We start from the raw sequence: 13,367 nt of genomic DNA, 5'->3' as shown, positions 1-13,367 counted from the left end.
CATGGCCGCCCGAAGGGTCCTCACCGCCATGGCCGCCCGAAGGGTCCTCACCGCCATGGCCGCCCGAAGGGTCCTCACCACCATGGACGCCTGAGGGTCCGTCTGCTCCGCCTTGGCCACGCCCTCATCCTGCTCCGCCCTGGCCACCTGCACGTCCTGCTCCGCCCTGGAGGCTTCCTGCTCCAGATCGGCCACCTGTTCATCAGCCTCCAGGGCGCCCACCCTCCCACCCCTTTGGATGTTTTACGGCGCGAGGACGCGCCTGGGGGGAGGGGGGGGGTTCTGTCACATTGTTAATGTGTTTTCTGTTGTGTCCATGGACTTTTAGGTTGTTTTTCTCATTCAGTGTTTTTCTTCTTCTCTGTCGTCATTTTCATTAGTTCATTTTCATCACCTGTCCAGTTAATCAGTTAATCACCCTTCATTGTCTTCACCTGTCGTCACTCGTTGTCATCTGTGTATTTAAGTTCCTGTCTTTCACCCTTCAGTTGTCGGTCAATGTTTGTACATGTTACGTTGTATGGAGAGTGTTACCCTTGCCTGTACCAGTTTTGTTTAAGTTTGATTCTAGTAAAAGTTTGAATTGGAACTTTGGGCCTCAGCCTGTCTTCATCCGCACCATACCCGTGACAAACACTGTGTGTTCTAAAATCAGATCAAAATTTTAGAACTTTGGAATTCCATCTTCCTAATTGGATGGAATCATAATCTAAAGCTAAAAAAAAAACACTCGTACACTACGCAATTTTCTGTGAAAACTCTAAACTCCAGCTGCTTTAAAGGGGCTATGTGGAGTTTTCAGCGGCATCTAGCGGTGATGTTTCAGATTGCAACCAATACGTTTATAAGCGAGTGCTCGTGCGCGTGCTTTTTTTGTTTTTTATTATTATGTGGAGTTTGTGTTGGAGTCTGTGTTGTGCTGGTCGTTTCTTAGTATTAGCAGACTCCATGTCATAAAGTTGCAGTGTCGTCGCTGTTGAGTGCAAAGTCAGTAGACGAGGCGAGAGGCTCGGGAGCGCGCATGCAGGTCTCACGTCACTGGATTTCGCGGCAAATCCGACCCGGAGCCTTCACATAGAAATAAGAATACTTGCTTTCAGAGGTAATAGCAAAACCCGCCAAGTGGATCATTTTATTGTGAGATTACAACCCCTTCACACACAGGCAATACAAAATCGATTAATTTTAGTAGAATAACTCCACATAGCACCTTTAAATCTGCAGACTGGCCCTGACTTTCAACAACTAACGTTCACTCTTCCAGACAGTAAAATGGGGCAAAAACCTGGGCAAAAGTCATGCAGTTTACACTGGAGGAAAAAATGGTGTAGAAACAGTTTTCACTTGGAAATTGAAAATGAAAAGAAACAGCAAGTAACCAATTGATTTAAAAATGAATTTTGAGGTAGAAAGACTGAAATATTTACCAATAATCTGTTTTATCTACAACTTTGAAAATCATTTTCACAGTGTATTCCAGCTTTAAAACTACACTGTGTAATTTTTCAAGTTGATTCTTAGCAAAAAACACTTTGTTCTTTCAAAATGATATGTGTTCATTAATGTATAATTACTTCTACTAACTAATCAAGTATTCTCGTAAGCGTAGAATCTGCTATTTATAATACATATGAGTGAGCTGCTCGAATGGCGGAAGCCATGTTGCGCCTCCATCTTGAAAATACATTAGCCAAAGAGGGACATACCTGGAAATTCAAGCTTTGCCTTTCGCGTTTTTACACTCAGTGGCACCGTGACAAATGTGAGGGAGAGATTACTCGCGACTGCCGGCAGATTTGAAATAATACGGCCACCGTAGGAGTTAAAACGCCCTCGGGATGGGAGGGGCTAGAAAGTAATATTCAGTTGGTAGTCATATACAATTTCACCGCTAGATGGGAGTAATTCCTACACAGTGTAGCTTTAAAAGTGCTTCCTAAATGTATGTACTGTATGACTATTTTCTATTTTTATCCTACTTAGACCCGGTCGCCACATGGGGGCAGCCATTTTGAAATCACGTGATCAAATGAAAACCAAGTATTGCTTTAACCAAGTATTCTCAATACTATTCGATACTTTAGATTATGGAATACATGAAAAATGGTTGACTGTGAATTGCGCATTTCTACAATGCATTGCTAACCAAAAATATTTGCTTTTGCTTGATGATACATACACAACACTAGGTACCAGGCAAAAATGACATCATTCAGCGCAACGTAAACTAAACTGCTGAGTGCAACTTTAACATATTAAATGTCACAAAAAACATTCTGTCTACACAACGGTTTGGTTATTTCCAGTAAAAAAATGAAAAAATGACACATTTTCAATGTGGTCTCAGACTTTTGGACCTGAGTGCACATGCTCACCGAAAAAACATTGGAAGGAAAAGAATGAACATTTCTTCGTCTGGTCATGAGAAACTAGGTCATCTGTGAGCCAGGTTACAGCCATGCTACAGAGAAGACCAGCTACAACAGCAGCTCTTTCCCACAGCCAGACCGATCCATTCCAAACAAACAACCAACTCGCACAAAAACACCAAAATACAGAGACAAATGAAGTAAACAAAGTACAAATGAGTGATTAAAAAGAGCAGGAAGGGATTGAAGCTATCATTTAGACTGCTTGTCATCATCATCATCATCATCATCATCATCCTCTCACTGTATCTCTCTGTCCCAGATGGGAATTTGGCATTTGGCGTCTTAATCAACTGGGTTGTTTGTGTCAATGTGGGTTCAAACCCATAACCAGGGCACAAGCACTGATTGCAAGTAAACACTTAGGAATCAGGTCCCACTAGGACAATGCAACTTCATTTTAACTGTGTGTTTTATACTGAAACTAGTTTAGCTGTAAATATAAGGATGCACGACCTTTAGGGAAGCACGCAGGCTCAGTTTGAGATAATTATGGCATCCTGTAACCCAAAGGTGTGCTGAGTCTTACTGAGAGTCCATAAAAGCATAGCAGCAGCATGAATCATCTGGGTGTGGAAACTTAAAAAATAAAATGTGCAGGTCTAATTAGGAATAGCCACATTGTTACTGTCTATTTCACTAAAAAAACACCTGAAGCACTTACTCAGAGCCACGATACATTGAGAAAAATACTTCTTTAGGAACCGTCCAGTGTAACTGTTGTACCAGTCGAATGCACAAAATGCATTTCCAGTTTGGGCTAGCTGAAATATTATGCTATGGGGAGTAATGTGTAGCTTTGTTTTTGTGTTACAGAAAGCCGCTGTCATTGCGGACAGGCTGTAAATCGTACAGACTGCCAGTATGTCTCAACATGCGGATTTAGTGTTTAGGTGTCTGTCGTCAGTCCCTGGCCCTGTAAATCCAATCGCTTTGACTATAAACAAGCAACCACAGTAAAGAAATCACTTCAAGCTCTCTCAAAACACACATGAACACTGAATTCATGTAGCTTTTACAAACAACATACACTATACTGGAATGACATACACTACCATTTAATAGTTTGGGGTCAGAAAGATTTTTTGTTTATGTTTTTTGAGAGATATTAGAATGATTTCTGAAGGAACATGTGACACTAAAGACTGGAGTAATGATGCTGAAAATTCAGCTTAGCCATAACAGGAATAAATTACATTTTAAAATATATTAAAATAGTTCTTTTAAAGCGTAATAATATTTCAAAATATTACTGTTTTACTGTATTTTTTATCAAATATATTTTTGACGCAGCCTCGCTGGGAATGAACATTCGAACGCATTATTAAAAATCTTACTGACCCCAAACTTTTTATCTGTAGTGTGTATTTTATTGCATATAATATACACAAATAGTACATATAGACAACACTAATTTAGTGATTTATTTGACTGATTTACACTTATGGGTCCTTGAGGCACTCTTTCCTCAATTCTTTAACACAAATGTCGTAGTGGGGTTGACATTTTACATAAATTATTAAGTTTGTACAGTAAATTATAATAATTTATAAAGTTTGGTGAGTTTTTACTATAGCGAAATAAAGCTATCGGTTTTCAAAGGGAGGATTAAAAATAACAGGCCAGAATAGCTTACACTGAATTCCCAACAACGCATACTGTAAATACAGTACGTCATACGGCTCTAATGTAATGTTCTGCTTTTGTGTATTTGTAAACACATTTGTATACACACAGACGCCCCTCCACCCACATGCACAAACAACCTTTTAAAAAGGGAAGCTGATACCCTCCAGCTTAAACATACGCGTGTACCACACAAATACGCTTCAGATGCCCAGATGTAGCCAAACGAAACACTGAGATGCACCATCACACGCACCGTTCATTGACCCCAATAATTGTCATTCACAAACGTGTTGCTCCTGTTTGCCCTGGCTAATTTATTCTCTCCATGCATGTGGGGTGAAAGGTCAGGCATGTTAACAGGCTGCTAAGAGCTTCCTCTGCCTGGGGATGAGGTTGCAGGCCAGTGGGGAGGTCTAAAGGGGACTGGAAACCCCTCTCCGAAAGGTCACCCGCATTTCACAGCCCACTGCGAGAGGGCAGCGCCCACATGCTTTAACGTCCAATAAAAAGGCTTGGCAGGATGTTGCAGATCGTAAAGTGAATTTCAACAACCCCCCTGACACCCTTCCCTCTAAGGAAAAGAAGACATTTTGATGCTTTATTGCCAATTAATAGTGCTGGGTGGAAAATGTTTGGTGCCCAGCTTTAAAATGTATTGTGTTGTAGTCATTTAACTCCTTGTGATGTGGTTTGGATGTATAGATATTTGGTGTTGTGGTATAGTGTTAGTGGTTTGTAGTGACACCACTGGTAGTTACAATATGAAGAGTCAGTCACAACACACTTCAGTGAACACTAATTCATAATAATATATATAAGCATTTACAATTTTAATTATAAATCTACTAATTTTGTTACTGTTCAATACTTAAAATTCTGATGTAGCTATTATATAAGTTGGGGCGATATATTTTAATTATATATTTACAATAATTTTACTAACGATAAAATATTAACATCACAATGATTTTATTGCAGTTTTTAGACTAATTCCACAATATTTCCTTGTGGTTTAGTTAATAAATTAATAAATATGATTCAAAGTTTTGATTTGATCCATTTCCATAAATCAGTAAAATTTGGATTCAGCAATTCATTTGATACTCAAAAATGTTCATGGAAGTCTCTGAGTGACATTTTCTTAAATTAAAATGTTAACAAAAACACAATACAGCTGAAAAGTTTGGGGTCAGTCAGATCTAAGAAGTCACTTATGCTTAAGGCTACATTTATTTGATTAAAAATACAGTAAAAACATATATATACATCATGGATATATTATATATTGTAACCTAAACAATGTTTTATAGGATGTGTCATAATAGCGCTTGTTTTGTTATGTTTGATAGTTGTTTGAACTCTTGAATTGAATCATATACATTGAGTGTACAGTGTCATGTGTGGTAATGTGGTACCTCTGAGGATGTAGTTCTGGTAGTTTTGGTCAGCCTCAGCTCCCACTTTAATCAGACATGTGAGACCCTCAGCCATCACAAACTCATGCACCAGATCTTTATCATCCTGCAGTACAACAAACACAGAAGAAACACAGCATGTAACAAACACAACGCATGGTGTGTAACTGAATATCTTAAAGAAATTAACCATCAAGAAAGTGACACTCCATCATGTGAACAAAAATGTTTTGTTTTGCCGCAACACACTCTCAGGGGGACCAATGAGAATTCCAGAAAGGTTCAGTTGTGCTTTCAGATATGCACTTGATTTGACTGACATGGCCCAAACCGAAGCTTACGCATTCCTATCTGTCAAACGCTCTGTCAGCGTTTTCTCTACGCTCCCCAAAGGTTCCCACTCCAACACCAACACATGTTGCATTGTTCTGCAAACTCTCTGTCCACCAGGTGCTGGGAATTTCTTAAAATAACCTAAAAGTAGCTCAACATGCTTTAATAACGATTAGAAGTTCAAATAGAAAAAAGAAAAGAAACATGTTAATCTATTAAAGTTATAATACAATTTTACAATTTAAATTAAAAACAATTTATTATGCAATTTTAATATATATATATATATTAGTAGTATACTGTATATATATATATATAAAGTAATAATTGCATAATAATAGTATAATATATAAATAAAATATAAATTATAAAGTATAATATAAGGCATTCATCTATTCAATTTAATACAATTTTAAAACAAACTAAAATTAATTTAGCAATTTTAATGATTTAGAATATATTTTCAAAATGATAATAAAGGGTATTATTGTATATTTAGATAATATTTCATATAATTATTTTATAAAATGTAGTTTATCATCTCATTTTAAGACTAGCTGCAAAGATTTTTAAACGCAGTTCTGCAGTGTTGTTTTATGGAGCTGTCCTGGACTCGTCTCCCTCAGTGAGCACTTACAGTTTTAAATCCTTTTCACTTCCGACCCATGGAAACCCTTTGTGTTTGGGCTTGAGTAAGTTTGGGTTGCTAAGTGCTAATCGACTGTTTCCCTGCAGTAAAAAGTCCATTAAACACACTGTATAAGAGGTGTGAGGAGCAGTACGTGTCTCCGCTTGATTTATGACACACACACACACACACACACACACACACACACACACACACACACACACACACACACACACACACACACACACGGCTGGGCACACTTCACTAATTCTACAACTACAGCATGCATCCTTCCTCCGTCCTGCATGTCATGTGTGGAAGAGAATCGGGCTCCAGCAGTGATGTCCAATATTTCTCCTGCTTTGGGATTTGTGTGGACACACCCTATTGGCTGATCTGAAAATGATTAGGGGTGTTGGATTTGTGGAATTTATATTGGCGCAGACAGTCTATAATGACACAGTATGCCCATGTCTGGAGAAATGCACTTTACTGCACATGCAAAATATACTTAAATGCACGACAGCATAAAGAATGCAGTTCTTGCCGTAATTCTTCCTGAGTCGGGCGATCAATCAGATGACTGCTCAAGTTCTCAAGTGATTCATACAGCTTAGATTAAAATTTAGGGAGATTTTGAGGATTATGAGATTGGTTTCAATAACTGGAACTGCTGAGCTGGAATTCTGTCAATTCTGTCAAAGAAAGTGTGTGTGTGTGTGTGTGTGTGTGTGTGTGTGTGTGTGTGTGTGTGTGTGTGTGTGTGTGTGCGTGTGCGTGTGCGTGCGTGTGTGTGTGTGTGTGTGTGGCTCCCATAGTGTGTTCTAGTTTATTTGCATTTATAGCAAATTCTGTTCAGATTTAATGTTATTGCTCATTAATTCATTCAAAATCCCCTTTTTTTTACCAGAAAATACCACACTGATTAAATAAGTTATAAATAATTCCTTCAATGTAGTTATCTAGCTATAGTTAGCTTGTTAGCATCTTGTATTGTTGCTAACTAGTTTTTAGGGTAAAAGGGGGTCGCTTCATTGTAGAACTATGAATTATGAGTAGTGTGTTGCCTGAAAAGTTACAGGTCAGTAGCTTCCCCAATGTAGAATATGTGTGTGTCGCCTACACCCAACAAAGCTGTATATGTGCTCTCACAAAGCTATGTATGTTTGTGTTTGTTTGTGCTCCAGAGTATTTGTGTGTGTTTATGTATAGCCTCTGGCAGGTTTAAATTACACACTTGTTGACAGGTGTGAAAGTTTCAGATGCTTTTGTCATTAAAAATGCTAAAACTTGAGTGGAAAGACATTTAATCTCTCACACACACACACACACACACACACACAGTGCGATGTTCAGACATGGTTCCTCTAGAGGAAAAACAGTAGCTTCCAGCACAGCTTTAAAATCAATCAATGATGGAGACTCCAGCTTTGGTATCTGGAAATTTCTGTGCAGTGAGAGAAATTCCAGCATACCCATACAGCTCAAACATGCATGAAAACACAGACACACATTCACACACATGTGCTGCTGTTGAAAAATACATTAGCAGGTGCTTCGTGCTAACGCTAATTCGAAGTGGGCCAGCTTACCTGAAATATTTGCTTGAGAGAGAACAGCGCCCTTCGCAGCTCACGTCCGGTTGAGATGTAGAGCTTTTCTGCAGGAGAAAACAGGAAAAAGAGTTTTGAGTTGAGTTTTGAGTAGATGTTCATGTGGTCCACTTTCTAACTAATTCTTTGCAGGTTAGGGTGGAGCCTATTTGGATGATTTGATTGCATTAATGTGACAGATGCTTCATAACTCAAGCTCCCAGATAAAGCACTGTGTTTCCCTCACTGTTCAAACTGCAGTTCTTCAGTCTGCCAGTGTGTGGCAGGATGAGCAGAGTACTGTCTGTGTGCATTAGTGCAGTAGCTAAAGAAAAACCAGCTTGCAGCCTCTGACTCAGCATCTACATGAAATAATGATCATGCATCTCTCTCTTTCTCTCTCTCTCTCTCTCTAGTGTCCTTGATTATCTCTTTATCGACGGCTTTGAGGAGCTGTGTATGAAAACCACAGGCTGAATCTCACAACATGCGGTGTTCTCTCTCCGTTTCTCTTTCTCAATGTGTCCTCATAGAGAACTCTCATTAACATTCCGACCTCAATATTGGCAGCCTGAGAGTCCAATTTAATCTTGCCTACTGCTGAGTGTGTGTTTGTGAATGTCAGATGTGTGTGTGTGTGTATCAATGCACGGTTTGCATGAACCAGTAAAATGTCCTCACTAGTTGGTTGTCAACATTTTTTTACTATATAAGTGAGGGCATTTGGCACAATATAGTGAAACAAACCATGTTTCATTTTTATTTATAACATTATTCTAAATAATATATTATTCAATGGTACCGTATATTATTATAATACAATTGTAATAATTATATATAATTTAAGCATAATGTTATTCCTCTCTTTCTCCCATTTGAATGACTGAACTATCTATCTATATCTACAGTATGTGCATCCACAAAGGTCTGTAAAAAAAAAAAAAAAAAAAAAACATTTTAGGCATCCTAGATAAACTCAAGATAGTCAACTTTACACTGAGAAGAACTTACAATAAAAGTAACGCATATAGACACATTTTTTTATTTTTGAATACAGTTTTCATATCTTTGATTTTCAATGACGGTTTAACCCATGTTGTGTGGATGCCAGCTGACATTTTATCTCAAATTGGGCTCTTAGTAAGTGAATTCTGATCCCGGTGTGTAGAAAATAAGTAGCACTAGTTTCATTCTGCAAATCCCCAACCGCTAAGGAAGAAATTAAACCGCTAATAGGTTGCATTGCTTATAATTACAGAAATACAATACTACAGGAGCACCATATCCAGCCCTTTTTATAAATAATCTCACGTATTTTAACTGAAGGCTTGCGTTCATGTGCCAATTCAGAGAGGAGCTTTTCTTCCGGTTCGGCTTTATAATTGTTCGGAACATATTTCCAAGGCTTGTTTTCATATACATTAAGAACAGGGTTTTGTGTTGAGTTTGACAGGACCACACCACTGTGATTTACCTCGGGCATATGTTTCTGTTGTGGGGCTCAACAAATCATGTTGAGCAAAGAGAAGAACCGCATGAACCAAAGCCAGCCATCTTACTTTTCAACCAACGTGTCAGAACTTTAATCTGGCTTTCCTCAAATGTAAATCAAAGCCACCTCTAGAGAAAAAAGACCTCTGGCACACCTGGATGCCTTAGACCCAGCTTATAAAGAACAAAACAGTTATTTAGGATAAACAAGTTTGTTTAAAACAACCTGTCAAAAAACATTCCAGAAAAACTAGTCAAAATAAACTTTAAAAGATTATCATTGGATGAAAAACCAATGTAAACATTATTTTAAAGGGACCGTGCTCTATTTTTTTCAGTGAAATACACGTAAAAATTATTGCACCAAAACAGCCATATTGTAATTTTACAAGATCATTTTGACCTTTCTCTGACCCTTCGGCTAAATTTTTACTGTTTAAAACAAAAAAAAACAGATGACAACCATAATTTATTTTTCAACAAAATATATTATGCCGCTTTTCCATTACCAGTACCAGCTCAACTCAACTCGACTCGACTCGACTCGGCTTGGCTCGCTTTTCGCTCAGTTTCTAGTACCTGGTCGTCATAGCGACGCGACCCACACACACAGGACAATGGAGGAAATTGAGTGTATGCTGTTTTGCATAATGGGTATATCTCGCTATCTCTGGCCAAACTATTTAAAAATGTCGGGGTTATTCAGGATACTCCGTATGGCGCGTGCAATGATGACGCAGTGAATAGTGACGATTCTTTCTGACCAATCAGCAGTCTTCCGTGTTTTCACGTCACATTTTAGTATCGACCTCAGCTCGCCTCAGCTCGCTCAGAACCTCGCCGAAGGTGATACGAAAAAAAGTATCTGGAAGCAGTTACAGGTACAACTTTTACACAGTGGAAAACCAAACAAAGTCGCGGCGAGGCGAGGCGAGCTGGTACTGTGTAGTGGAAAAGCGCCTATAGCGACTATACAGTAAATGAGTACACAGTGAAAAGAGCCACAGTGGCTTCTATTACAGCAACTTCCATTTTTATTACAGGTATTTTGCGCCAAATTCCCAGACTTCGCCCGGATCAGATTAAGAACGATTATCAAAACATAGATGGGAGTAGATTGAGTCCATCAACACCCCTATATACATCTTATACATTTCATTTGTTAACATTAGGCAGTTGAGGATGGCGGGATATATATATATATTATATTCGCAACTTTTGATGGAAACATAGACTTTCAGGGAACCAAAAATGTTTGAAAGGCGTACTTGTAGTTTCTAAACATTAGGTTGGAAAGGAGAAAGTATACAAAAAGAAAGAAAATAAGATGTATTACAATATTTAACTCTTCGTTAACAAGTGGACTTTCAAGCTGTAAGCCTTAACAAATCATTTTTCTAACAGCATCTGCAGGTAATATGTTCTTTTCCTCACATTTAACAACATGCCTTGTAAAATGATTCTCAGAATCAACACAAATAACTATAAAAGCACATTCTGTTCAAACAAATTTGGACTCCAAAGCTCCTCTATCTCCTGCTGCCAAGAACCTTAAAACCATCAGCTAAAGCCTCCATTCATCCTTCCCTCAATCTCTTCCTCTCCAGCATTCCTCTGATCCTGCTGGAATAGAGGAGACCAGACAGAAAGGACAGCAACCTTTACTCAGGGACTTCCATATTTGGCCCTCACTTTCTCTCTTTTTTCATGAATCATTTTCCCATTCATTCAGAGTGTTCTGTACTGAGAAGTCAGCCTTTTTCTTTCTTTACCTCTGATTCACCAAACTGGATTTCAACAACGCTAGTATTTCCAAGTCTACTGAAAATAGATTGCTTATTCTGCTACATCAGTTTAAAATCTGCTACCCATCAATGTTTTCTACATAATGTATTATTTTGCAAGAGGGAAAACCTCCACCCACTCTGATGGAATAATTTGTTAAGACTGACTCATGCCGTTAACTTGTGAGTCAAGTCTTTTTGAACGATTCATTAAAAGAACTGTCCCAAAACAGTGATTTGTTTATGAATTGCTAAAAGAGTCATGGGTTTGGCTGATATTAGTATGACCCGGTAATACCCTGCTGTTGGATGCTCAGAAAATATTCCACCCCCAAAAAATAACAAAAAAAAAAGTTAAATAAAAGTAATCAGTTTAGGATTCAGACTGTTATATGATTCACTTAAAGAACCACTCATAAGAGTCATTCGCTTAGGAATCAGGCTAAATGGTCATGCTGCATGTTTTGGACTCACTAAAGAGAACCAGCTCGTAAGATTCATCTGTATATGAATCAGGCTTGATTGGTCACGCTGTATGTTCATTAATTTATGAATCTGGCTAAATGGGTCATGCTGTATTTATAATTTTTTATTCACTAAAGAGAACCGGCTTATAAGAATAATTTGTTTAGGAATCAGGTTATAGAATGGCCACGCTGTATATTTTTGATTCGCTAAAAAAATATTTGGCTCATAAGAGTAATTCATTCAGGAATCAGGCTACATTGGTCACACTGTATGTTTTTGATTCACTAAAAAAACCAACTGATTAGAGTCATACATTTAGGAATCAGACTAAACTTGTACATTCTTGTTTTATTATCTCACCATACTACTGGCATAATCATTGTCTCTCACATTACCCATAATTCCTCCCCTACACCACATTACACTCATCCCAGACCCCCGTCCTCCAGCTTTGAGCCAGTAAACTGGCAGGCTGGCAGAGGAGCTCTGTGATCACTGGAGGATGAAGGGTAATGAAGAGGAGGGTGAGCGTGGGGTCATTTCTGACAGACCCCCTTACTGCCACACGGCACAACGGAGTCAGAGAGAATGAGCTTCAGCGATCCGCAATCAGACACGCGCTGATTCAGCTAATCTCCAGTTCCTCTCTGCGGTCTCTGGATGAGTCTCATGAATGTGATGATGATCATAAAGATCACACAGTGACAGACATAGTCATAAAACCACCAGCAAGACACAAATCTTGCTGTATCGTGCAACGAATCTTTCTTTTGGAATAGGTAGGTGTGTGTGTGTGTGTGTGTGTGTGTGTGTGTGTGTGTGTGTGTGTGTGTGTGTGTGTGTGTGTGTGTGTGTGTGTGTGTGTGTGTGTGTGTGTGTGTGTGTGTGTGTGTGTATCAATCTTGTTCCTGTGCTTTCATGATCTCTGTATATGAAGGTTAGACCATAGGCTGTAAAAAAAGATGGACGACACCTTCACTCTCTTGTAAAAAAGTGAAGCCGCCAATGTCCCAATATGGCGCTGACAGAGTCTTAGTGAAGGTATCACACTCCCACAGAATCAGTTAGCACAGTTTACTGGGCGGCAGTGGCTCAGTGGTTCATGTAGGCTGTCTACAAACCGGAAGGTTGGTGGTTCTATCCCCGGTTGCACCTGACCAAGTGTCAAGGTGTCCATGAGCAAGACACCTAACCCCAGCTGCTCCCGACGAGCTGGATGGCAGCCTTGCATGGCTGACACCGCCGTCGATCAATGTACAAATGCAGTCCATTTACTGCAGAACAACTCATTATATCGGTGTGAAATGTGGAAAAGTAGAAATTAAAGGTGAAGTTCAAATCTTCTCCTGAAGTCTGTTAGTGCTTCAGTAACTACTTTGCACAGAGAAGCTTTAGATTACATGGAGATGGCGGGTTTATGACCTATTCTGCATGCAGCCATCTATGGGCAATCGAAGAGTTCGAGGGACTTGTGCCGCACACTTGGTTTAGACAGTCTACTGTAATTCAGCCCCACACAGACTTTTTCCAATAAACCTGTCACAGAGTTATTCCTGCCTGTCATAAAGCCATGCATATCAGCACACACACACACACAC

At 39.0% G+C, this 13,367-nt stretch overlaps 1 protein-coding gene across 5 annotated transcripts in view; it reads right to left on the bottom strand.

Moving 5' to 3' along the window:
* The window catches only part of fhod3b (formin homology 2 domain containing 3b), a 177,958-nt gene that overhangs the window by 70,802 nt on the left and 93,789 nt on the right, over window positions 1-13,367 (bottom strand). For all 5 annotated transcript variants that reach the window (XM_079625108.1, XM_079625109.1, XM_079625110.1 and 2 more), the window contains 2 exons: window positions 8,027-8,094; window positions 5,474-5,579 (listed from right to left, as the gene is read on the bottom strand). In XM_079625108.1, the coding sequence (XP_079481234.1) occupies window positions 5,474-5,579; window positions 8,027-8,094 (174 nt within the window). The remainder of the gene's footprint in view (window positions 1-5,473; window positions 5,580-8,026; window positions 8,095-13,367) is intronic.

This window comes from Phoxinus phoxinus (genome assembly GCF_949152265.1).
Source record: "Phoxinus phoxinus genome assembly, chromosome: 10".
NCBI lineage: Eukaryota > Metazoa > Chordata > Actinopteri > Cypriniformes > Leuciscidae > Phoxinus > Phoxinus phoxinus.
This window is presented reverse-complemented; position numbering and strand designations above follow the sequence as displayed.